At 37.1% G+C, this 27,280-nt stretch overlaps 1 protein-coding gene across 2 annotated transcripts in view; it reads left to right on the forward strand.

Annotated features, from left to right (window-relative positions):
• The window catches only part of VCL (vinculin), a 112,015-nt gene that overhangs the window by 40,816 nt on the left and 43,919 nt on the right, over positions 1–27,280 (forward strand). For both annotated transcript variants that reach the window (XM_027962288.2, XM_027962290.2), the window contains exon 2: positions 2,322–2,392. In XM_027962288.2, the coding sequence (XP_027818089.1) occupies positions 2,322–2,392 (71 nt within the window). The remainder of the gene's footprint in view (positions 1–2,321; positions 2,393–27,280) is intronic.

The following is a 27,280-nucleotide window of genomic DNA, read 5'->3' on the forward strand; positions in this document are numbered from 1 at the left end:
ACCAGCTTGAACATCAGGAAGTTCATGGTTCACGTATTGCTGAAGCCTGGCTTGGAGAATTTTGAGCATTGCTTTACTAGCGTGTGAGATGAGTGCAACTGTGCAGTAGTTTGAGCATTCTTTGGCATTGCGTTTCTTTGGGATTAGAATGAAAACTGACCTTTTCCAGTCCTGTGGCCACTGCTGAGTTTTCCAAATTTGCTGGCGTATTGAGTGCAGCACTTTCATAGCATCATCTTTCGGGATTTGAAATAACTCACCTGGAATTGCATAACTTCCACTAGCTTCGTTCGTAGTGATGCTTCCTAAGGCCCACTTGACTTCACATTCCAGGATGTCTGGCTCTAGGTGAGCGATCACACCATCGTGATTATCTGGGTCGTGAAGATCTTTTTTGTACAATTCTTCTGTGTGTTCTTGCCACCTGTTCTTAATATCTTCTGCTTCTGTTAGGTCCATACCATTTCTGTCCTTTATCAAGCCCATCTTTGCATGAAATGTTCCCTTGGTATCTCTAATTTTCTTGAAAAGATCTCTAGTCTTTCCCATTCTGTTCTTTTCCTCTATTTCTTTGCATTGATCACTGAGGAAGGCTTTCTTATCTCTCCTTGCTATTCTTTGGAACGCTGCATTCAAATGGGAATATCTTTCCTTTTCTCCTTTGCTTTTCGCTTAACACATGTTAGCAAATGCTTTTCCAAAGAGAATGTACCAGTTTACATTGCCACTAGCAAGGGGTAAAACTGTCTATTCCATTACAGCATGTAGCATTATATATTATTTCAAGTTGCTCTATGACTGTGTGGGTCACAACAAACTGTGGAAAATTTTTCAAGAGATGGGAATACCAGACCACCTGACCTGCCTCCTGAGAAATCTGTATGCAGGTCAAGAAGCAACGCTTAGAACTGGACATGGAACAACAGACTGGTTCCAAATCTGGAAAGGAGTACCTCAAAGCTGTATATTGTCACCGTGCTTATTTAACTTATATGCAGAGTATGTGAAATGCCAGGCTGGATGAAGCACAAGCTGAAATCAAGATTGTCAGGAGAAATATCAATAACATCTGATATGCAGATGACACCACCCTTATGGCAGAAAGCGAAGAAGAACTAAAGAGCCTTTAATAAGAGTGAAACAGGAGAGTGAGAAGTTGACTTAAAACTCAACATTCAAAAAACGAAGTCCCATCGTTCCATGGCAAATAGATGGGGAAACAATGGAAATAGTGACAGATTTTATTTTCTTGGGCTCCAAAATCACTGCAGATGGTGACTGCAGCCATGAAATCAAAAGATGTTTTGTCCTTGAAAGAAAAGCTATGGCCAACCTAGACAGCATATTAAAATGCAGAGGCATTACTTTACCAAGAAAGGTTCCAGGAGTCAAAGCTATGGTTTTTCCAGTAGTCATGTGTGAATGTGAGAGTTGGACTGTAACAAAAGCTGAGCACCAAAGAATTGATGCTTTTGAACTGTGGTTTTGGAGAACTCTTGAGAGTCCCTTGGATTGCAAGGAGATCAAACCAGTCAATCCCAAATGTTCAATGGAAGGACTGATGCTGAAGCTGAAACTCTAGTACTTTGGCCCCCTGATGGGAAGAACTGACTCCTTGAAAAAGACCCTGATGCTGGGGAAGATTGAAAGTGCGAGAAGGGAACGATAGAGGATGAGAAGGTTGGATGGCATCACCGACTTGATGGACATGAGTTTGAGTAAGCTCTGGGAGTTGGTGATGGACAGGGAAGCCTGGTGTGCTGCAGTCCATGGGCTTGCAAAGAGTCAGACATGACTGAGCGACTGAACTGGTGATTAGGGAAAATATCATGTTGATTACTAGTTAAGCTGTGTATTTTCATGTATTTGGTTCTAGTTTCAGTTATAATTGCTTTATATATTTTCCCAGTTCCAGTAATGTCAATTATTTTCTGAATAGACATTTTAACCTACCTAACTGGATTTTCATGTACTTCGTGTAGTCTTTCAGAGATGTGGCAGTTTATGATTAAACATAAATAAGTACACACATACATATTCTCAATGATGAATTTCTTTATTTCACTCAGTGTGCTCAATGATGCCTTCAAATTAATTACTCTAGAGAAGGGGTTATATTTTATGTTTGCACTCCATATTGTTATCCAACTGTATTATGGAAGGAAATATAGGAGCAATCCTGATAATTAAAAAAGAAAACTAGAAATTATCTTTGAATCCAGAAGCTTAAATGATAGATTGTGATATTTCCCATATGTTTAAGTAGTAGTTTTAAAAGTCTGAGAATTTATAATTGAATTGTGAATCTTTTTTCCCTGTAGGTTGGAAAAGAGACTGTTCAAACCACTGAGGATCAGATTTTGAAGAGAGATATGCCACCAGCATTTATTAAGTAAGTAATTAAACATTCTTCTATTGCTAAGCAGAATAGTCTTTTTGTTAGAAAAGGAAAAATAGTGATCATAGAAGGAAATTTTAAAATATATAAAGCTCTGTTTATAGTTGAAATTTCAGTTTTTCATTTTTCAACACTCAAGTTTTCTATTCTTGATTTTATTCATTGGTGTTAAACATTTTTGACATAATTTTTAATCAAACTATGACTTCTGAATTTTGTTTTTCAGAGTGGAAATGATTTAGAAACATTCTGATCTTAGCATGCATGAGTCTGGATTATGTACTAAATACTTTTGCTCAGCAATAACAGTAGATAAAAACTTAAAAAAAATATTGTAACATATTTCAGCATTTTAAATTTAAATTTCTAAGCATTTTGACCCATCCTATGTAAACTAAGCAGAGTTACTAACTTTTGATTAGTTAAAGCTTCTTGTCAAGTCCTAAGTAAAAGTAAAGGCTGATACATAAGACAGAAAAAAAAAAAAAAGAAAAAGAACCTCTACAAGTCATTAAGAATAACATGACCATTCTGTTAAAAAACAAAAGAGGCAAAGAATTTGAATAGGCAATTGAAAGGAGAGGAAATCCAAATAGCCAGTAAACCTGTGAGAAAGTGCTCTATGTCATTAGCCACCAGAAAAGTAGAAATTGTTCTATTATAAACTCCTAAATTAAGAAGTCTGATGTTGTCAGTTGTTGATGTGGATGTGGAGTAACTGGAACACCCATATGCTGTTGTTGGGAATGTAAATTGGTACAACCACTTTGAGAAACAATGTGTCATTAGTAAAGTAGAAGATAGGCAGTTTCACTGCCTCCCAATATGTTCCCTAAAGAAACTTATACCCTTGTACACTAGGATCTATATACAAGAATACTGATATCAACATTGTTCATGATATCATTTGTCTACCTACATTGGAATGGATAAAAACAATCATGGTATAATCATCAGTTGAATATTAGTAGTAAAAAGGAAGGAGAATATCTCATTTTAAAATGGTCAATTTTATGAATTAAAAAAAAAATGAATCTCAAAAATAATTAGGGAAGTGAATGATAGAGATATATAGGTTGTTGTTGTTCAGTTGCTAAGTCCTGTCTGACTTTTGGCGACCTCATGAACTGCAGCATGGCAGGCTTCCCTGTCTTCATGACTTCCAGAGTTTGCTCAAATTCATGTTTGTTGCGTTGGTGATGCTATCTAACCATCTCATTCATCATATGTAGGTAGATTCCATTATTTAAAGTTCAAAACCATGTAGAAATAAATTGTGTGGTTTAAGGATGCCTGTAAGGTAAAAAGATAAAGGTGAACAAGGAAATAATGAACACAGAAGTCTGAATAGTAGTGTTTCGAGGATGACAAAGGAGGGCTATATGAGGGAGAGGAATGCAGGGACTTCTAAAGTGTTAATAATGTTCTATTTCTTGATTTAACTGTTCAGTTACATGAGTGGTATATGATATATCACAATTCAAAATAAAGCAAAAAGTGTTCCTTTATTTTTATCTTCCTTATGTTTTATTATTTTCATTGAACAGATGCAACATTTTACCCATATTGGTGCCTTATTTCTAACTTACTTGAGTGGGTGCTTCTACAGAACCATGTTTTTGTTAATTCTGCAGAATGTTCATGTGTTAGGAAGTAAGGTACCAGAAGCATCTGTTTTTTGCAGTCTGTTTTGTGGGAATATCTTTTCAAACTTGCCTTCCTTGGACTTGGTGGCCTCCTAGGTTTCTTCCAGGTCTAACCAGTATGAGCCTACTTTATGTGCCATTTCATCATCATGGTAATAATTAAGAGTTCAATGCTGACAGTTAAATGTATTATAAGTAAACTTGCATTTACTTTATAATAAAAACAGAACTCTAGCTGATACCCATTTATCCCTCACCCCTTGGAAGGTACAGAGCTTGGTGAGATAGTGTATAGGGAGATTCAGTATCTGTTGGACTTGATGAACCTATAAAAAGTTCCTTTCAACCCTTCACATTCAAGTCTATGAATATCATTTGATTGGTAAATGAATTTCTTCAGGAAACTGATTTTTGCTTGTTCCCAGAACTCAGTCTGTAAAGAATCTGCCTGCAGTGTAGGAGACCCAGGTTCGATCCCTGGGTTGGAAAAATCCCCTGGAGAAGGAAATGGCAACCCACTCCAGTATCTTTGCCTGGAAAATCCCATGGACAGAGGAGCCTGGTGAACTGCAATCCATGGGTTTGCAGAGTCGGGTGTGACTGAGCAACTAACAGTTCACACTTTACTTCCAGAGACAAACTTTTGAAATACGCTGTGTGCTGTTTCACAGGCTTCCTTGGGGACTTAGAAAAATTAAGGAGTACCCTAGTTGTGATGACATTCTCAAAAGAGTGGGTAACTTTAAACAAAACTTCATTGATCACCCTTGGTGTTAACTAGGTCCCCAGCCCCTTACTCTGGTAATGGAAAATTTAAAGAAAAGAGTTAAGCGTTTATCCTATCTTTTCAGAGCTTCCTCAAAGAATTGAAAATAGAACTGTCACATTATCTAGCAATTCAACTTCTGGGTATTTATGTTAAGGAAACAAAATTACTCATCTTGAAAATCTATCTGCACCCCATGATCATTGCAGCATTGTTTACAGTAGTCAAGATACGGAAACAATCTAAGTATTCATCAATGGGTGAATTGATAAAGAAGATGTGAGATACATATTATTCAGCCATAGAAAAGAAGAAAAGTCTGCTATTTGTAATAACATGGATGGACCTTGAGGGCTTATGCTAAGTGAAATAAGTCAAAGAAAGACAAATATTGTATGGTTTATATGTGGAATCTTTTGAAAAATGAATTCATAGGTATAGAGGACAGTTGGGTGGATGTCAGAGGTGGGGAGGTGGAGGGATTTGTCAAAAAGCACTGACTTCTCGTCGTAAAATAAATAAGTCATGGGGACATAATGTAGAGCATGGTGCATATAGTTAACAATACTGTAATGTATATTTGAAAGTTGCTGAGAGTAGATCTTAAAAGTTCTCATCAAAAGAGAAAAAAAATTATAACTATCCTTTCTCTCCTATGTGTACTTTATTTCTCAGTAACCTAATAGCCCTAATTGATGAGGGGAATTCTAACCAATAAATGTGGAATAAATGACAAATTAGAGATCATCTTTGTGTAACATTTAATGAAACCATTGATTTAGGAAAGGATCATCAATGGATGAAACCATTTAGAGGTTTTAACCTTTATCATACTATGGGGGGAAATCCCTGGTTTCCTTGAGGAGTCGGGAGAAAACATTGTTTTATGACCAACTGAAATAATTACTGCATAGTTTTTAAAAAGTACATGTCTTAATATGTCACACTCTGAAATGTTACCTGAAAATAACCTGGAGTACAGAAATAATGTGACCGTGGTTATCAACCAGATATGGGGAAAAATAAATATTCTGTAGTTTAAAACATCAGGCCTCTTTATGCTTTCCTTTAGAATGCAAAATGAAGCAAAAAATAGCTTTAGTAGATGCCTTGACTAGGATGGGGAGGGGACAGAGAGGGAAACAGATGGAAGCAATTAATGACATCCTTGGAACTGTTGAGTAGGACATTCTTTTGGGCTGTTTGGTTGATGTTTGGAAGTTTCCAGGGCATGATAGACTGGTGCTTCCTCTGCCTCCACTTTCACAAGGATTTCTAAATAGTGTCTGTTTTGGGAACACTGAAAAATAAGTTAAAAAATTTATTCTTAGATCAGTCTCTTCTAGATTGTTAAAATGTAAGGGCTAAAGAAAACAGAAGACTGATGATCTATAGATGGATTTATACCTCAGCAATCTGATGTAGATATAGAGATTTTTTTTAGGAAAAGATATGTCATTTTCAGATTCTTTGACTTTATCAGGTTTGGGGAGGGGTCTGAAAATAAAATCATAGTCTATTTGTGTGACTGGCAATTAAGGGGGCATGCTGGAATGTTATAGAATGTTTTAGTATCTGTTAAAGATTATACATTCGGGTTGTAACTGTTGATAAGGGACTTCTAATGCTTGGCAATTTGTTATTGTAAAACTGAGGGCCATTTTAATATATAACAAGATTTGCTTTGTCACAGGAAGGACTTGTTCTTGGGTGGAGCAAACGTTATCTGATCCCTGACTGCACTGGCAGATAGAGTTTACAATTTACTAATTTTACCGAAGATTGCATTAATAGCCACACTGTTGCACAAGAGGTGTAGGGTTGCATGATGATTGCCACAGAAACTGTGATATTCATAGACTTCAGGAGTGCCGTGGTCATGCTATACTGTCAAAATATTGGTCAGACTCACCCTATAAGAAGTCATTTGTTCCCTTAGAGTCTGGCAGCAGGAGATTCAGCTGCTGTACCCCATGTTTGTATTTTGTGTCATCGTCATCAATCATTGTTTTCAGGCAGTGGCAGCAGTGATAATATTTATGTGCAATTGATTGATTAATGGGCTAGACACACTAATTGGTTAATTGAGTATTTACTGATGACTTTTTATGTGTGTAGCATGCTGAGTGCTACATAGAATAGCAGTTTTTATCATTTTTATTATGAATGATTACCTGTAAGATATATTACAAATTATTTATTAATAGTGATAAAGTGCCAAAGTTTGCAAGTGCTTGGTTTTTTTTTTGGTAAAAAGTGATCATATTCAAGATCACATATATAATAACATCCCTCTCATTCCAACTCACTAGGTGTCAGTTTTTTCCTTTTACCTTTATTGAAGTATAATATGTTCACCAGCTTTTTATTATGGTTTCTTTAGTGGGGGAGAAATTAGTGGAAATATAGATATTGTGGCTGAAAACTGCATAATTCCAGGTATACCCAAGGGGGTAGGTCATAGATGAGAGTTTTATTCTTCTGTGTATCATGGAATGAATAAGGTGACCTGCTATTACAGAGAGATTTTTTATTTCCTTTTTTAATATTTATTTATTTTGGCTGTACTGGGTCTTTGTTGCAGCACATGGACTTTCTCTAGTTGGTGGTATGAGGGCTCTCTAGTTGCTGACCATGGGCTTAGTTGGCCCGAGACATGCAGGATCTTAGTTCCCTGACCAGGGATCGAACCTGTATCTTCTGCATTAGAAGGTGGATTCCTAATCATTGGACCACTAGGAAAGTCCCTCAAAGAGGTTTTTGAGAAAATGCTTCAAGAATTTTCAAATTGAAGAGCTGTAAAACAGACTGATTCAACTGTAATAGAAGTTCTGAGGAGTGCTATCATTTTAGGTAGAAATAGTAGGAAGACGTTTCATGTAGGAAGTGGGACTTGGGAGGATAGAGGGAGGGAAAAAGGAGCATACTGGAAATGGGGATAGGTGTGGTGAGAAAGGAAAATACTCCAGGTGGAATGAGTAGCATGAGTCAGTCATGGGGGCTGTGAGGAAAGGAAGTCACAGTGGGAGTGATGGGAACTCAGCCTGGGTAGCTGGGCCAGGTGAGGAATTTGGAGTTGGGTGCGGGGAAACTTTGCACTTCTTGAACAGTAAGTAGAATGACAAGATGAAGGTGGTTCTTCAGAAGATTCATAGCCAATACAAGGTGAATAATAGGTAGCTGTTAGTGAAGGAGAGGAAGCTGTATGTCAGAACGACCAGATTCATTTTCTGTCAGCATGGATTTGCTTCAGGTTGATTTCTTATAGGTAAAAAAATGTTTATGGCAAACTATTTTATTTGCCTCAGAAAAATTGCTGTTGCGGTATACAGTGGAATTTCATTCTTATTTCTGCAATGGAGCAGAAATGGATAAGGAATGCAGTTCTTGACTCTGATCCCGGGGTGTTCAGTGTCTGAGCATGTCAAAAAGTGTCACTTGTGAGGTGGCCTTGTGGTATGAACTTATTTAAATGGGCATAATGCATTTTGTCTGTTGGCAGGCAGATGACAGTTTCATTTAGAGCTGGGAAGTGCCGCCACTCTGTCTCAGTGCTGCTCTGCACAGTCTGCTTGAAATCATCAAAACTTGGATTGAGTCACAGTTTGGACTATTTTTGAAACATATTGTAATGTTTATGCCTATCAAATAAAAGAATGTTCCTAAAATACCTTGTAAAAGGGTGTATGTAGTATTGGAAATGTACAGAATGGCCATTAATCATATTTCCTAGGAAACTGTCTTGTTTTAACCCTTAAAGTCTTTAAGCACAGTTATAATCTGTATTTGATATAATTTTATCTGGACTGATATTCATGTACAAAGAACTTTCTAAAGGATTTAAACATGCTTACACTTAATCTTTCACCTTTCACTTTCATGCACTGGAGAAGGAAATGGCAACCCACTCCAGTGTTCTTGCCTGGAGAATCCCAGGGACGGGGGAGCCTGGTGGGCTGCCGTCTTTGGGGTTGCACAGAGTCGGACACGACTGAAGCAACTTAGCGCACTTAATCTAGGTCTCTTCTGACCGAAAGTAGTAGTGCTGTATTTTTAGATCACACGCCCTCATATTTAGCTTTTTTCACTGCTTTGATCTTGAACACTCTGAATAATTTGTGACGAAATCTGAATTTTCAAACACTCTTCTTGGTGAAAGTGGCCAGCACATCTTTTTAAAGTATTAATTCTTTGATTAATACTCAGTGCACTTTGCTTCTCTGGGGCTAATGTGTGATTCTATTTTTTTTTTTTTCAAGTTTTTTTGTGATCCTTTCCATTGCTGCTTTAAGAGATTTTTGTCACTTAAGATAGATGACCAAGTAGCTGTGAGATAATCATTCACATCTGCCAGCTGATTTGTTGCACCTTTGACCTAGAGCAAGCATTTAGACTTTAAATAGTTCACCTTTGAACTTGCCATATTAACCATAGTTGAGTACTACTTGTTTTTCATAGACTTTCTCAAACAAAAATGATTTAAGTTTTGAGTTTTCTCAGTAATGAACTCTGAGTATTTTATTAACTCGTGGGAGAGTTCTAAACATGTTGGCAGGGATTTAATCTTTATTTTACTTTGTATACCTTAATAGTTAAGAAGTAAACAAATAATACTTTAAACATGTAATACTTTGGTTTCCATTGCCAACAGACTAGTCATGGTAACATGATTGAGGAAAACTCAAGGGGCCAAGGGAACTCACATTTATTGAGTATGTATTATTGGGTGAGGTACTTACGTATTTTTATTTTCTCATGTAATTCTGAGAACACCAACTTCAAAGTATTAATACATTCATTTTATAGATAAGAAAACTAAGGTTTGACAAACGTTAACTCACCTAAGTTTGCTCATGTAAATAGGAAAGCATGTTTCCTGTTGATGGTCTTGTATCCAGGTGCATGTTCTTTCCATAATCTGACTTCCAAGAAGTCATGTAGTCCACCAATCTCTTTTTTAGGCAGTAAAGACTATGGGCTCTCCTGGTGGCTCAGATGGTAAAGAATCTGCCTGCAATGCAGGAGACCCTGGTTGGATCCCTGGGTCAGGAAGATCCCCTGGAAAAGGGAATGACTTTATACTCTAGTATTCTTGCCTGGAGAATCACGGACAGAGGAGCCTGGCAAGCTATAGTCCATGGGGTCACAAAGAGTCAGACACGACTGAGTGACTTTCACATTTTCCTTTTTCTTAAACTAACTTTATACCACTCTGAGGATAAGTATTTACAGTTTTCCTAAGTATTTCCAAAGGAGGAATTTTACGGATATAATTTGTCATGTACTGCACACACAGTTCTTAACCTATATAGAAGTTAAAGTCATAATATTTTAAAATTAGAAAGAATCAGAGATTATTTAATCCAACTGCTTTGTTATATAGATGAATTGAGGCCATTGGCTACCCCAGCACTACCCTGCAAATATAAACAGAAACACTAAAAGTATTTAGCGACTAAAATTCCCTCAATTGTTACCTTCACTATTGCTATAAAGGTCCATTCTCAAATTAAGATGCTTGCAAAATTAGTTTTTTTTTTCCTCTATCTACTTAAAATCTATATTGTTCTTTTCTTAGTAAGAGAACCTTATAAAAATAGCTCTATTTCTGTTATGGACAGTATGCATAAAAACAAGACAAGATTTATTTATAAAATAATATTCAGAAACTATGCCTGGAGGATAATTGTTTTGTGTATTTTTTGTGCTACAAAATAAGATGCCTTTGAAATGCGTATATAAATAATGTAAATACGTTTTAGCTATGGAAAATAAATAAAATTCCAACATTAACAAATTGAAAAAAAAATAGCTCTATTTCTTGAGTACCTTTTATGAGCTGGTACTTTGTTTTGTTATTTAATCCACCTCATCTTGCAGATGGGAAAGCTGAGACGCAGAGTAGTTCACAGTTAATTTGTTGAAAGTTACCCAGTGCATAAATGGCAGAGTTAAGATTCAAACCCTAAACTATCTGACTTCCAGGCTGTACTCAATCTAGCATGCTAAGAATGTTTTTTGCCCTTCCTTAAAAGAGTCTCTTCTTATAACATATTAGTTATTGTGAGGCTTAAATGAGTGAGGTAATATATGTGAAAATACCTGAAAAATTTTTTTCATGATTATTAGCTTCCTTCATGAACTTCTCGATCTTTTTTTCCTCAATCATTTCCTCCAAATAAACTCAGTTACTTTTTAAGCTTTTTTCATAGAAGAGTCTCCTCTAATTTATTCTCCTGTAGTAAAACCTTTTTTAAAAATAAAAGTCATGATTGCTTGTTTTTATTTAATACTTTTTCTGTATAATATACTACTTTTTCAGATAATCATGCAGTTTTTATCCTTTACTCTGTAAGATGGTCTTTAGTCTACTCCATAAATAACAGCTTTTCTGATGGTGACCTGTATATGCATTTCTTTTTCTTATTTGGCCACCCTGCGTGGCTTGCTGGATCTTAGTTACCAGGCCAGGAATCAAACCTAGGCCCCAGCAGTCAAGGTGTGAAGTCCTAATCTCTGGACCCCCAGGGAATTGTCCTCCCTGTGCATTTCTGAGACAAACACTATGTGATTGTGATTTAGAAAAGAAAAGGCAGTGCTAAATTCAACTTTAATATTTTTAAAAGGCTTTGCTTCTTAGTTCATGAGGGGGTCTTGATCTATAATTTTCTTTTGTTATTCTATTTCTTACCCTGTTTTGTTATCAAGGTTATTTTAGTCTCATAAAATTTCTAGTCTTTGAAACATTTTATATAACAAAAGGATTGTCTATCCTTGAAAGTTTGGCAAACTTTCTCTGGGTCTGGTGTCCTTTAGAGGAAGAAATTCGATTACTCTTTCAGATTCCTTTTATTATCTAATTCAAGTTTTAAGTTCATTTTGAGTTAGCTTTAACAATCTGATTCTTTTCTAAGAAATTATCCCTTTCATCTCTCCTTTTTTGTTCAGTATTGTTTACTTCTGCTTTTTTTCTTATCACTCTTATGGGCGGATTTATATTTTATTATTTTTTCCCAAAGTCTGTTTCATTAAATTCTGCTCTTATATTCATTATTTAGTTGTTTATTATATGAATATGTTATTTTCAATATTTCTGTCTTTTATGTTCAGTATTTCTTGTTTTTAATAAATATATTTTGAGCTCTCAGTTTTGCTCTTAGTCTGACTACAAGCTTGTAAACAGTTTACAGGTACTTACGCTGCTTCTGCTGCTAAGTTGCTTCAGTCATGTCTGACTCTGTGCGATGCCATAGATGGCAGCCCACCAGGCTCCCCCGTCCCTGGGATTCTCCAGGCAAGAACACTGGAGTGGGTAGCCTTTCCCTTCTCCAGGGGGTGTTCCCAACCCAGGGATCGAACCCAGGTCTCCTGCAATGCAGGCGAATTCTTGACCAGCTGAACCACAAAGGAAGCCCATTTATATATAGCAGTTCAACCCTAAATTTTTTGGTAATTTTGATGTGAATTCCTCTTACCTATGTGTATTATCTAGTAGTACATTAAAAATTATTTTTACTACAGGCATACTTCAGAGATATTGTGGGTTCAGTTCCAGATTACTACAGTATTTGCAATAAAGCAAGTCACATGAATTTTTTTCCCCAGTGTATATAAAAGTCATTTACACTATAGTCTGTTAATTGTGCAATAACATCATGTCTAAAAAAAAGCAGTGTACATACCTCAGTTTAAAAATATCTTATTACTAAAAAATACCAAAGCAATTACAGTAATAACATCAAAGTTCACCATAGCAAATATAATAATGATGAAAAATCTTGAAATATTGTTAGAATTATCAAAATGGGACACAGAGACATGAAGTAAGCCAATGATGTTGAAAAAATGGTGCCTGTACTTTTGTTCAACACAGCTGCCACAAACCTTCCAATTTGTAAAAAACTCAGTATCTGCTAAATGCAGTGAATTGAAGCACAGTAAAATGAGATATGACTGTATTTTTTGATTGTTATATTTCTGATTTAATTGTGTTATGCCTAGTAGTCAAGATGTATTATTGATTCTTGGAAATTCTGTGACATAATAAGTGGTCAGTGTTGGTAAGTGTACTGTGTATGTTTAAAAAGAAAGTGTATTCTCTTCTGCTTGGGTGTAGAGTTCTCTTTTTATCAATTAGACCAACATAGAAATATTATTGATCTGACATGTTATATAGTCTTACTATAGATCATAAATTGTTTATGATTAAGGTCTGTTGAAATCTACAATAATTGTAGATTTGTCAGTTTTCCTCATAATTGTCAATTTTGACTTTATGTGTTTCAAAGCAGTATTATTTAGTCGTTATACGCCTAATGATTCTCTGGGTCCTAAATTATGTTCATTATTTTGTTACTAGCCTTTGTTAAGAATGACTGTTGCTTGATGTTAAGCCTACTGTTGACTTATTTCCAGATTTTGTTCTTTTTTTCTTTTTTAAACCATATCTTAGATTTTGTCAGTTTTCTTAAAAATATTTTCTTATGTGTCTGTGCTCAGTTATGTCTGGCTTTTTGCAATCCCATGGACTGTAAACTGCCAGGCTTCTCTGTCCGCGGGATTATCCCAGCAAGAATACTGGAGTGGATTGCCATTTCCTCCTCAAAGGGATCTTCTCAATCCAGGGATTGAACCCACTGGATTCTCCTGCATTAGCAGGCCGGTTCTTTACTGCTGAACCACCTAGGAATCTCTTATTGTGTCTATTCCACTTCATTTATTTTTAGGTATTAACACCTCTGCTGTGTCATTACATCAGCAGTCATTACATTCTGCTGTAGAATAGTGACTGTTGAATTTTTCAGCATTAAAGACCTTCAAGTAATAATGGTAAACTATTACTAGTTAATTAAGAATATATAAGAATAAAGGTTACAATGAATTTATAATGTTTTAAAGTAGATTTTGATTTTATTTATCATGACAACATCAACATACATTTGAAAACTACTAGTATCTGTAATGGAGAAGGCGATGGCACCCCACTCCAGTACTCTTGCCTGGAAAATCCCATGGACGGAGGAGCCTGGTAGGCTGCAGTCCATGGGATTGCAAAGTGTCGGACACGACTGAGTGACTTCACTTTCACGCATTGGAGAAGGAAATGGCAGCCCACTCCAGTGTTCTTGCTTGGAGAATCCCAGGGACGGGGGAGCCTGGTGGGCTGCTGTCTATGGGGTCACACAGAGTCGGACACTACTGAAGTGACTTAGCAGCAGCAACAGCAGCAGTATCTGTAAGACACACTTATTTCTGTGTTTATCTGTTTCTGCCGTAACCCTAGCATGAGATGGAAGAAAGACCAGAGGAGCTGATGGACCTGTAAATAGCAGCGTTCTTGATTGAACCTTGCAGGCTCTGAATCTCCTCTTCCTTCACAGATGCTAGATTTGAACAGGAGGTGGAAGAAGGTGGGGAGAAAGACTAGGACTAGTCATTCAGGCTTTAAAGTATACAGTTGTGACTCATACTGTCTTTCAAATAACCTGCCACTGAGACTTGAGGAGGATGTGACTTGGCCAGCTGTGACACTTCAGACCTTCCCATCCCCTCCATGCTGCTTCTCTGTCAGTTATCTCTGGGCTTTGGTTTTGTTTGAAGGGGAAGTTGAAACTGGCTGCATAGCCTTCTAATATCATATGAAATAAAAGAAATTAGTGAGCCTTTGATGTTTATGTGTGTTTTAGCTCTGTTATCTCAATGTACATGTTCTAGCAAAAACAGTTTGGTGTTGCCCTTAAAGGGTTTTGAATTTTTTCAGTATGACTCATGACTCATTGTGGTTTTTAATTTTAGTCAAAATTACTGTCACTGAATTAGGTCAGGAAAAGAATGATATGTGGATAAGCCCTGTAGGATCTTTAAATCTAGGAGCCCAAGGTTGGAACAGTGTGTTACCATTCAGTGTACACATGGGTCAGTTGATGCTGGGCATTTGCTACTTGAGCTAGATTAGAGTTTATCATTGTACTCAGTGTTCCTGACTCCCTCCTAAAAACTGTAACTGCTTGTGGTCTTCACTCAGGTTTCTGGATGACTAACGGCTAAGGCTCCCTGACCTTTCTCAAAATGGCAATGCCAGGAGCAAAGCATATTGGTTTGTCCTGGGTTGCCACAGAATGAGTCTAGCTTTTGCTATTTTAAAGTAAAATTTGTGCCAAATGGCGAGTATATAAAAGAATATTTTCACATACTCCATGAGTCTTTTGAAATCTCTCTCTATATTATTATCATTTCTTAAAAATATTATGTATATGCACAAAAGAGATGAAGATACAATGGGTTGATTAGAGGCCGTACTTCCTGTTTGAGGGGTACTAGAAAGACTGCACTCTCGTTGCTTATGCCTGGAATTTCATTAGAGCTCATTCATCAGGTTAACAGTTTAAATGCTTGAATACCTGGGAAAGGGAGAATCTTTGAGGCATCAGCAGTCATTTTTACCGATCTTGGGTTAGGTTCTAAATTTAGGAAAGCAGAGGGTATTGAGTGCTTACCCCTTACCCTCAACCCCCTGGCCCCTCACCCAGGCCTTATATTTGTGAAGGGCCTGGACTTCAATATTTTCTTCAAATGATACCATGTATACAGTCCCAGAGAAAAAAAGGCAGTCTTAAAAGAAAATCTTTATCATGCAATTAAAATTACTCAGTGTAAAGACTTGAATATTCTACTATGTTTATAACCTTGTTTTGGCATTTCTTTATTTTTATATATGATGGGTTTCTCAAACTTGGAAGTGATCTGGCCCTTTCATGATATCCGAGAGACCCTGCCCAGATAAGAAGGGAGGGGAGGTCTGAACATGCATTAAGAAGACAGCAGGAATAGCCTGGCCAGTCGATTTCGCCTGTGAGGTCATCATGCCAGGGTCAGCCTGGTTGGAAATGGTTATGTTGGGTGCCATGGCTACAGTGGCAGAAACCTCATCCACCAGCAGATTGTGTTCTTTCTTCCTTCCGCCTGTTTCCTTCCCATCTACCAAGTGTCGTCTGTGCTTCGACTGATCGGATGTGCTTGTGATCTGACCAGCTCTCTCTCTCTTCAGAGGACAGGTCCCAAGATGTAAAGACCTGCTTCCTTGGATGTGCTCCAGGCTAATCCGACTTCCATGAAATCATATTTTCAGGTGTTCTCCTCCAAAGCACTGCAGTCTTTAGCAAACAGAACACATTTTTTGTAATAGTGTTTATAACCTAAGTGACTGTACTGTCTAAGGTTAGGTTTTATTCATATAGTGAGTTTGATATGGGATAGTTTCCACCACCCCTCAACATGTGTTTTAGGGGTAGGGTGAAAGTTTAACTTGCTGAATGTTTTAGAGAGCTTTCTGGTTTAAAGTTATGGAGCAATATATGTCTAAATAGGCCCATAAGACTCTCTCCTTTAGGGAGGCATGCCTTGTTTCTTTGCATTTAACTTCATTATGCTTTGCAGATACTGTGTTTTTCACAAAGGTTTATGGGAACCCTGCATTGTCAGATGGTGGTTAGCATCTTTTTTTTAAGTGATAAAGTATTTTAAAATTAAAGTATGTAGTTTTTCTTCTGGGAATCATGCTATTGCATACTTAATAGACTACAATAGAGTATAAACATAACTTTTATATGTGCTAGAAAAGCAAAACATTTGTGTGTCTCACCTTATTGTGATATTTGCTTTATTTTGGTGGTCTAGAACCAAACCCTCGGTATCTCCAGGGCGTGCTTGTATTATTTTTTCCAGCTCTCTTTCTCTCCCTTCTTCATTTAAATCAGTGAGCTGGGATATGATAATTGATTTTGACAGAGTAGATTGAGATTATTTGGCTTCAAGGCGAGGGATTTACCTGTCCTTTGTAGTAGTTAACTGCCCTTCCCTTGTCAAAGCAGGTCTACTGCAAATGTTTATTATTGTTCACAGAAAGGACACTTGACTGTGTCCCTGTGAGAGAGTGAGAGAGAGACACACACACAGAGAAAGAAAGACAGGGAGGGAGAGAAGGAGATGGGGAGAATATTACTCCATGGGAAAAACAACTCAAAGAGATGCTACTAGACCTGTTATTATAAGTAGTACTGAGCTTCTGAGGGCAGGAGCACTTTTCTGTCACAACTCTTATAATCTCTCAGTTAAGAAAGAAGACTACTTCTACTTTTGTATCCCCTCAGCATGTGCTGGGCATACTTCTAAATACTAATTCTTATTTGTTTATTTATATGCCTCGTCTTACCACGGTGGTAACCCCTTAAAAATAGGGACTTAAAAAAAAAAGTCTAGGGAGTTCCCTAGCAGTCTAGTGGTTAGGACTTGATGCTTTCAATGCTATGGGCCCGGGTTCAGTCCCTGGTTGGGAAACTAAGATTCTGCAAGCTGTGTAGCACACCTTCCTTCCAGTCTAGTTCTAGGACTCATGTAGCATGTAGTAGGTCCTCAATATGTTAGATGAACTAATATATGAAAGAATTAAACTAAAGGAATTTAAGATTAGTAACTCACTTCTTTGATGATGCTGTGAAAGTACTGCACTCAGTATGCCAGCAAATTTGGAAAACTCAGCAGTGGCCACAGAACTGGAAAAGTTCAGTCTTCATTCCAATCCCTAAGAAAGGCAATGGCAAAGAATGCTCAAACTACCACACAATTGCACACACCTCACATGCTAGCAAAGTAATGCTCAAAATTCTCCAAACCAGGCTTCAACAGTACATGAACTGTGAACTTTCAGATGTTCAAGTTGGATTTAGAAAAGGAAGAGGAACCAGAAATCAAATTGCCAACATCCATTGGATCATTGAAAAAGCAAGAGAGTTTCAGAAAAACATCTATTTCTGCTTTATTGACTATGTCAAAGCCTTTGACTGTGTGGATCACAACAAACTGTCGAAAATTCTTCAAGAGATGGGAATACCAGACCACCTGACCTGCCTCCTGAGAAACTTGTATGCAGGTCAAGAAACAACAGTTAGAACTGGACATGCAACAACAGACTGGTTCCAAATCTGGAAAGAAGTACGTCAAGGCTTTATATTGTCATGCTGCTTATTTAACTTATATGCAGAGTACATCATGTGAAATGCCGGGCTGGATGAAGCACAAGCTGGAATCAAGATTGCCGGGAGAAATATCAATAACCTCAGATATGCAGATGACACCACCCTTATGGCAGAAAGTGAAGAAGAACTAAAGAGCCTCTTGATGAAAGTGAAAGAGGAGAGTGAAAAAGTTTGCTTAAAGCTCAACATTCAGAAAACTAAGATCATGGCATCTGGTCCCATCACTTCATGGCAAATAGACAGGGAAACAGTGACAGACTTTATTTTTTTGGGTTCCAGAATCACTGCAGATGGTGACTGCAGCCTTAAAATTAAAAGATACTTTGCTCCTTGGAAGAAAAGTTATGACCAACCTAGACAGCATATTAAAAAGCGGAGACATTACTTTGCCAACAAAGGTCCATCTAGTCAAAGCTATGGTTTTTCCAGTAGTCATTTATGGATGTTAAGAGTTGGACTGTAAAGAAAGCTGAGTGCTAAAGAATTGATGCTTTTGAACTGTGGTGTTGGAGAAGACTCTTGAGAGTCCCTTGGACAGCAAGGAGATCCAACCAGTCCATTCTAAAGGAGATCAGTCCTGAATATTCATTGGAAGGACTGATGCTGAAGCTGAAACTCCAATAATTTGGCCACCTGATGCAAAAAAACTGACTCACTTGAAAAGATCCTGATTGTGGGAAGGATTGAAGGCTTGAGGAGAAAGGGATGACCGAGGATGAGATGGTTGGATGGCATCACAGACTCAATGGACATAAGTTTGAGTAAACTCTGGGAGTTGGTGATGGACAGAGAGGCCTGGCATGCTGCAGTCCATGGGGTCACAAAGAGTTGGACATGACTGAGCCACTGAATTGAACTGAACTCACTTCTGGGTGCAGTCTAGAAGAATCTTTAAAAATGTCTTGTGACTCTTTCAATTCTGGTTTCCTTGGTGTGTATGCCCAGCAGAGGGATTGCTGGGTCATAAGGCAGTTCTATTTCCAGTTTTTTAAGGAATCTCCACACTGTTCTCCATAGTGGCTGTACTAGTTTGCATTCCCACCAACAGTGTAAGAGGGTTCCCTTTTCTCCACACCCTCTCCAGCATTTATTGCTTGTAGACTTTTGGAAAGAGACCCGTGTACCCCAGTGCTCATCACAGCACTGTTTATAATAGCCAGGACATGGAAGCAACCTAGATGTCCATCAGCAGATGAATGGATAAGAAAGCTGTGGTACATATACACAATGGAGTATTACGCAGCCGTTAAAAAGAATACATTTGAATCAGTTCTAATGAGGTGAATGAAACTGGAACCTATTATACAGAGTGAAGTAAGCCAGAAAGAAAAACACCAATACAGTATACTAACGCATATATATGAAATTTAGAAAGATGGTAACGAGAACCCTGTATGCGAGACAGCAAAAGAGACACAGATGTATAGAACAGTCTTTTGGACTCTGTGGGAGAGGGAGAGGGTGGGATGATTTGGGAGAATGGCATTGAAACATGTATAATATCATATATGAAACGAATCGCCAGTCCAGCATGCATGATACTGGATGCTTGGGGCTGGTGCACTGATACGACCCAGAGGGATGGTACGGGGAGGGAGGAGGGAGGGAGTTCAGGATGGGGAACACGTGTATACCTGTGGTGGATACATGTTGATGTATGGCAAAACCAATACGATATTGTAAAGTAATTAACCTCCAATTAAAATAAATAAATTTATATTTTAAAAAAATAAAAATACCAAAAAAAAAGTCTTGTGGCATTGAGTCTTTATAATCTCTAAATCTGTTTTTCTCTTATTTTTCTTAAATAAAATAATTCATCATAAGTTAAAACATCTTGATTAGTGATAACTGAAATCACATGGAACTGAATAGTTTGGAACCTTTCCATCTCTTAAATGATATGGTGTTATATCATGTAGTAATTTGATGAAGAATGGACTTGAGGGTTATGAGTGGGTCCTGTGAGGCTGTCATTGGTTCATTGATCTAAAGCAGAAGAGCTTTCTACTAATTTAGATTGAAGACTCAAAGGCAGAGAGAAACCTTAAAATGTGTTAGCGGATTAATTTAAAGTAGCTAACTCATTATGATTAATATATAGTCAAGATTTATTTTTTTAAATTTTATAATTATTTAAGAAATAGACTTTATCCCTGCTGTCATTCTCTAACATGTTTTTTAAAAAAGATTTGTGTTAAAAAGCAGATCACTTTAAGAAGCCAGGCAGGTTGGAAAAAGTCTCACTTTCACAGACAAGACAGACTCCTTCCTGTTTCTGCCTACTGGTTAGTCATGGTGGGATTTGTTTGGCTTTATGAATCTCATTAAATTTTAATGTACAGATCAGATGTCTTATTGTAGGTAAAAGGAAAGGATGCAGTGTCTGTTTTGGCCCTATCATTTTACCACACAAGGGAACCATTAGTGGAGAATCAAATTGATTCCTGTAAAGCTTTTCCATTTCAGCTTTTCTTTTTCCTGTTTCCTTTCTCCATGATGGTTATTCCTTTCATTTATTTTTTGCTTTTTCCAAATTTGAAACACTTGTGCAGAAACTATCTTTTCAAATAGATGTAGTGCAGTAGTTGCAATCTGTGGTGTTTATGTTTGCTATAATTGCATCAAGGTTCATGTTAACCTAAAAATACGTTTGTGACCTTTTAAAGTTAATGATTTTGATGGCCAGATGATTTCATGATATCCTGTACTTGAAAAAAATCCATTCTTTCATTCCACAAGTGTTTATTGAGTATTTACTGAATATTTCTTATGGGTCAGGGATTGTACCCTGTGAATACAGGAAAGATAAGGTCCTTGATCTTGCTGAACTTACAGTCTTCTGGGAGACAGGAAAAACAAAGCCAGGAGGGTTTGTCTCGTGAACATATAAGAGAGACACTTATAGATTTGTGTAGGTTTTCTGAAGGAAGAGTTGTTTAAAAGCAGCATCTAGTCATTTGTCAACACTACCTTCTGGGTAAACTGTGTCCTCAAATTTTGAAGAGCACATGTGTGTGCTCTCTTGTTCCTTTTGCTTTGTTGCCACTGAGAAAGCAATGTAGGTCACCAGCAGCTCTACTGGAACCATTCGAGAAAATTTGGCCAGGGTTCTCGCTCTTGCTGGCCTACTCAAACCAGCGGGGTCTGATCTGGAAATACAAACTTAAGATCTTCAGCCAGTACTTGAAGGACATGAGCTTCATTAACTTGGCCTAAATGAACTCCCTTTAATGGATCATCCAGCACATGTACCATATGCAGAAACAATACTAGCTCTTTGTATATAAAATAAAAGTTTTGAAAACTCAAAAAAAAAAAAAAAAGCAGCACCTAAGAGAATAAATAGGGGTTAGTCAAGCAAAAGAGGGGAGAGAGAAAGAGGTGTTTCAGCTAGAAGGAATGGCTGTTAAAAAAACAAACAAACAAACCTTGAAGCAGATGGCCAGTGCTCTTCAACTAGTGGTCTTTAGTAAGCATCTGACTACTCCTAAAGTGAAAGTCGCTCAGTTGTGTCTAATTCTGCGACCCCATGGACTATAGAGTCCATGGAATTCTCCAGGCTAGAATACTGGAGTGGGTAGCCTTTCCCTTCTCCAAGGAATCTTCCCAACCCAGGGATCGAACCCAGGTCTCCTGCACTGCAGGCAGATTCTTTAGCAGCTGAGCCATAGAGGAAGCCTGAGTATTCCTAAATACTCAGATACTTTGAATACTTGTGAATACCTTGAATATTCCAAATTTAGATATTTATTTAATTAAATAGTTAATTACTTTAAATTTAAATATTTAAAATCATAAGTTTAGTTGCAAAACATGTATTTTCTGCCATATTATGTATTTTGTACACATCTCAAATGTTTCCATGTTAATTTAATTTGTGGAAAACATTTGCCACAATATTGGCGAAACCAGTCCTCATTTTCTAACTAGTCAGCCAAATCAGACTTACTTTTTTTGAACTTTGTATCTTAAAAAGTTCTTGCTTTAGCCAGTCTATTATCTTTTAAAGATTTAAAAATAAGAAAAAAATGTGCTTTTATATTTATGCACATAGTTACCATTTTGTGCTCTTCCTTTATTTCTGTAAATCCAAACTTCTATCTGGTATAATTTTCTTCCTGAAGGACTTCCTTTAACTTTTTTTATAGTTCATGTCTGCTGGGTGATGAATTCTTTTAACTTTTGCATAGCTGGAAAAGTCTTTATTTTGCCCTAATTTTTGAAATATTTTCTTTGTATCCACCCAAAGTGCTTTCAGTGCTTTGCTCCAGTCTTCTCTGGCTTGTATTGTTTCCAATGAGAAGTCTGTTGTTATTCTTATCTTTGTTTCTCTGTAATATAAAGTGTCTCATTTTTCTCTGGCTGCTTTTAATATTTTCTCTTCATTATTGGTTTTAAGCAATTTCTTATGATGTAGCTTGTTGTGAGTCCTTTGATGATTTTTGTGCTTGGGGTTAATGAAGCTTTTTGAACCTTGTGCTTTATTCTTTTCATTAAATTTGAAAAATTTATAGCTATTTTTTCTTCAATTTTTTTCCCTGTCCCTTTTTCTCTCCTTTGGGGACTTCAGTTACAGACATACAGGCTGCTTGGAATTGTGCCACAACTCATAGATGCTCTGCTCATTTTCTTTTAAGTTTTGTTTTCTCCTATTTTAAATAATTTTCATTGCTATGACTTTAGTTTCAATAATCTTCATGCAAAACAGAAAAAAGAAAAAAAAATCTTCGTGCTATATCTTATCTAATAGTAATCTATCCAGTGTAGTTTTGTATCTAAGACACATCTCTAGTTGATCTATCTGAGTATTTTTTTAAATATAATTTTCATTTATCTACTCAGTCTTTCTTTTAGCTTTTGAGCATATGAAACACATAGTAACTGTTTTAACCTTCTTGTCTACTAATTCTGTCGTCTGTGTCATTTCTGGGTTGGTTTTGAATGATTATCTTTTCTGTTCATAATAGGTAGTATTTTCATGTGTTTTTATATGCCTAGTGAATTTCAGTTGGATGCCAGTGTCCTATTACTCTCACAACAAGCACAATACAAATGCTTTATTTTACAGTTCTGGAGGTCTAAAGTCCAAAATAGGTTAGCAGAGTTGGTTCCTTCTGGAGATTTAAGGAAAGGATTCATCTCCTTGCCCTTTCCAGCCGCTAGACACTGTCCGAATTCCTTGGCTTATAGCCCCATGTCACTCCAACCTCTACTTCTATTACATCTCTTTTTGGTTCTGTTTTCAGATCATAGTGAGATGATACCTTCAACGTGTTGATAAAATAATGATCAATCAGAATTCTGTACTACTGAAGTAGTCTTTGAAGAATGAAGACAAAGTAGGCATTTTCAAACAAACCAAAATGAATACATTTTGTCACTAGCAGACTCATAAAGACACATGTAAAATACAAGGATGTGTGTGTATGTGCTCAGTCGTGTCTGACTCCTTGCAACCCTTGGGCTGTACCCCATGAGACTCCTCTGACCATGGAATTTTCTAGGCAAGAATACTGGAGTGGGTTGCCATTTCCTCCTCCAGGGAAAATCTTCCTGACCTGGGAATCAAACCCAAGTCTCCTGCGTCTCCTGCATTGGCAGATGGATTTTTTACCACTGAGCCACCTTTGATCTGAAAATATAAGGAAACAGAAAGTTAAAGTTATATCCAATCAAATACAATAGTCAGAGCAAGCTGGTTTACAATAAACCAGCAAAAAACATTATTGGAGATATAGAGAGGTGTCACCTAATGATTTTTAGGTTCAAATTATAAGAAAGATATAATAATTGCAAATTTATATGTACCTAATAAGTTAGCTTCAGTAAAACAAAAACAGAGCTGCAAGGGGATATGGACAAATCTGTTGTTCTGATGGGATTTTTTATCACTCAGTAATTGATAGATAAAACAGACCAAAAAAGTATCAGCAAACATATAAAAGATTTGAACAGCACAGTTACCAAGCTTAAGCTAATGAATATATAAAATAATTCACCTAAAAATTAAGAGCAAACTTATTCTTTTCAAGCACATAGAAAATTATACCCTTTAAAATTACTAATTGTATGTTATATAAGTATCATCTCAAACTATTGAGATTTATCAGTTTTGATCTGTCATATTGGTGAAGATGCCTAAGTTTGATTATACATTGAGTTGTTGAAACTCTGAGGAAGCAGGTACTCTTATCCATTGTGGTGGAAATGTAAATTGATAATTTCTGTGGATGGCAATATAGCAATGTTTGTCAAACTATTAATGTCCACACCTATGGGAGAAGGAAATGGCAACCCACTCCAGTGTTCTTGCCTGGAGAATCCCAGGGACAGGGGAGCCTGATGGTCTGCCGTCTATGGGGCCACACAGAGTCAGATACGACTGAAGCAACTTAGCAGCAGCAGCAGCCACACCTATGACTCAGCAGTTCAATTTCTAGATAGTGTCCTACAGATATATACATTTAAAAATGATATTTATTGGGAAATCCCTAGTGATCCAGTGAGTTAGTACTTGGTTTTCATTCAGTTCAGTTCAGTTGCTCAGTTGTGTCCGACTCTTTGCAACCCTACGAACCACAGCACACCAGGCCTCCCAGAGGAGGAGGAGGCCAACTCCAACTCCCGGAGTCTACCCAAATCCATGTCCATTGAGTCAGTGAAGCCATCCGACCATCTAATCCTCTGTTGTCCCCTTCTCCTCCTGCCCTCAATCTTTCCCAGCATCAGGGTCTTTTGAAATGAGTCAGCTCTTCGCATCAGGTGGCCAAAGTGTTGGAGTTTCAGCTTCAACATCAGTCCTTCCAGTGAACACCCAGGACTGATCTCCTTTAGGATGGACTGGTTGGATCTCCTTGCAGTCCAAGGGACTCTCAACAGCCTTCTCCAACACCACAGTTCAAAAGCACTCAGCTTTCTTTATAGTCCAACTCTTAACATCCATAAATGACTACTGGAAAAACCATAGCTTTGACTAGATGGACCTTTGTTGACAAAGTAATGTCTCTGCTTTTTAATACGCTGTCTAGGTTGGTCATAACTTTCCTTCCAAGGAGTAAGCATCTTTTAATTTCATGGCTGCAGTCACCACCTGCAGTGATTTTGGAGCCCAGAAAAATAAAAGTCAGACACTGTTTCCCCATCTATTTGCCATGAAGTGATGGGACTGATGCCATGATCTTGGTTTTCTGAATGTTGAGCTTTAAGCCAACCTTTTCACTCTCCTCTTTCACTTTCATCAAGAGGCTTTTAGCTCCTCTTCACTTTCTGCCGTAAGGGTGGTGTCATCTGCATATCTGAGGTTATTGATATTTCTACCTGCAATCTTGATTCCAGCTTGTGTTTCTTCCAGCCCAGCATTTCTCATGATGTACTCTGCATATAAGTTAAACAAGCAGGGTGATAATATGCAGCCTTGACGTACTCCTTTTCCTATTTGGAACCAGTCTGTTGTTCCATGTCCAGTTCTAACAGTTGCTTCCTGACCTGTATACAGATTTCTCAAGAGGCAGGTCATATGGTCTGGTATTCCTATCTCCTTCAGAATTTTCCACAGTTTATTGTGATCCACACAGTCAAAGGCATTGGCATAGTCAATCAAGCAGAAATAGATGTTTTTCTGGAACTCTCTTGCTTTTTTGATGATCCAGCAGATGTTGGCCATTTAATCTCTGGGTCCTCTGCCTTTTCTAAAACCAGCTTGAACATCTGGAAGTTCATGGTTCACGTATTGCTGAAGCCTGGCTTGGAGAATTTTGAGCATTACTTTACTAGCATGTGAGATGAGTGCAATTGTGCAGTAGTATTCTTTGGCATTGCCTTTCTTAGGGATTGGAATGAAAACTGACCTTTTCCAGTCCTGTGGGCACTTCTTAGTTTTCCAAATTTGCTGACGTATTGAGTGCAGCACTTTCACAGCATCATTTTTTAGGATTTGAAATAGCTCAACTGGAATTCCATCACCTCCACTAGCTTTGTTCATAGTGATGCTTTTAAGGCCCATGTGACTTCATATTCCAGGATGTCTGGCTCTAGGTGAGTGTGAGTGATCATACCATCGTGATTATCTCGGTCATGAAGATCTTTTTTTGTACAGTTCTTCTGTGTATTCTTGCCACCTCTTCTAAATCTTCTGCTTCTGTTAGGTCCATACCATTTCTGTCCTTTATTGAGCCTATCTTTCCATGAAATGTTCCCTTGATATCTCTAATTTTCTTGAAGAGATCTCTAGTCTTTCTCATTCTGTTGTTTTCCTCTATTTCTTTGCATTGATCACTGAGGAAGGCTTTCTTATATCTCCTTGCTATTCTTTGGAACTCTGCATTCAAATGGGTATATCTTTCCTTTTCTCCTTTACTTTTCACTTCTCTTCTTTTCACAGCCATTTGTAAGGCCTCCTCAGACAGCCATTTTGCTTTTTTGCATTTCTGTTTCTGAGCCCAAATTCAATCCCTGGTCAGGAGACTAACATTTTGGAAGCTGCACAGCACAAACAACAGAAAAGATGTTTATTCAAGGTGGTTCATTGCAGCAGTCTAGTAAATTATGGACTTACGGAGCTGTGTAAAAGAATAGGGAGGTTCTTTGGATACTTCTGTTAGAACATCTCCAAGTTAAGTGAAAAAATCAGAATGCAGAGAGTATGCATAGTGTGATCCTATTTATATTAAAAAAATGGAAGTCTGTGTTTTTGTTTCTTTGTGCATAAAATATCTTTTTATTGAAGAATACAGAGGAAATGGGTAACATTGGTTGCAAGTAGATGGAATTTGAATGCCTAGGAGGTAGTGGAGGGAAGAAAAATTTTCACTGTATGCCTTAGTGTTTTATATATGTGTATATGTTTTTGTCATATGTATAGATATATATATTATGTAATTTCAAATTAAATTTTAATTTTAACTTAAAAATTTTAACTAAATATAACCAATCACCTAAGATTGTTGATCAAAAGCCATGTCAGTGAGCTCTTGCTCTTTGCTGATATTTATAATGTGCTGCCTTATGGCTCTGATGTTTGTGACTTACCAGAGTATGTTTCTTGAGAGTTAGTGTTTTTTTGCATCTTTATATACATAGTTATAGTGTCCATAGCCCAGTGCTTTTTACGTAATTGAAATTGATATGTTGGTTTAATTCTATTTATTAACAGTGCAAGACTGCCTTGTACTTGTGGAATTTTATATTATTTTTTTGATCCTCAGAACTGCCTGTGGAGTGGGCTTTTATTTGTGTGGGACATTTTTTTGTGTTTTCAAATAAGAATGTGTAATTTTGGCTAAATACTTTAACTTAAAGTAATTTATTGCATGTGTTTATAAGTTACTCTGTGATAACATAATGCGTTTATTCAGTATGGAATTAGAGGAAATGATCTGGTAAGTCCTTTTCACCTCTGTATAGAAGAACAGTTGAATGAATGAATACATATTAG

This window comes from Ovis aries, chromosome 25 (genome assembly GCF_016772045.2).
Source record: "Ovis aries strain OAR_USU_Benz2616 breed Rambouillet chromosome 25, ARS-UI_Ramb_v3.0, whole genome shotgun sequence".
Classification (NCBI taxonomy): domain Eukaryota; kingdom Metazoa; phylum Chordata; class Mammalia; order Artiodactyla; family Bovidae; genus Ovis; species Ovis aries.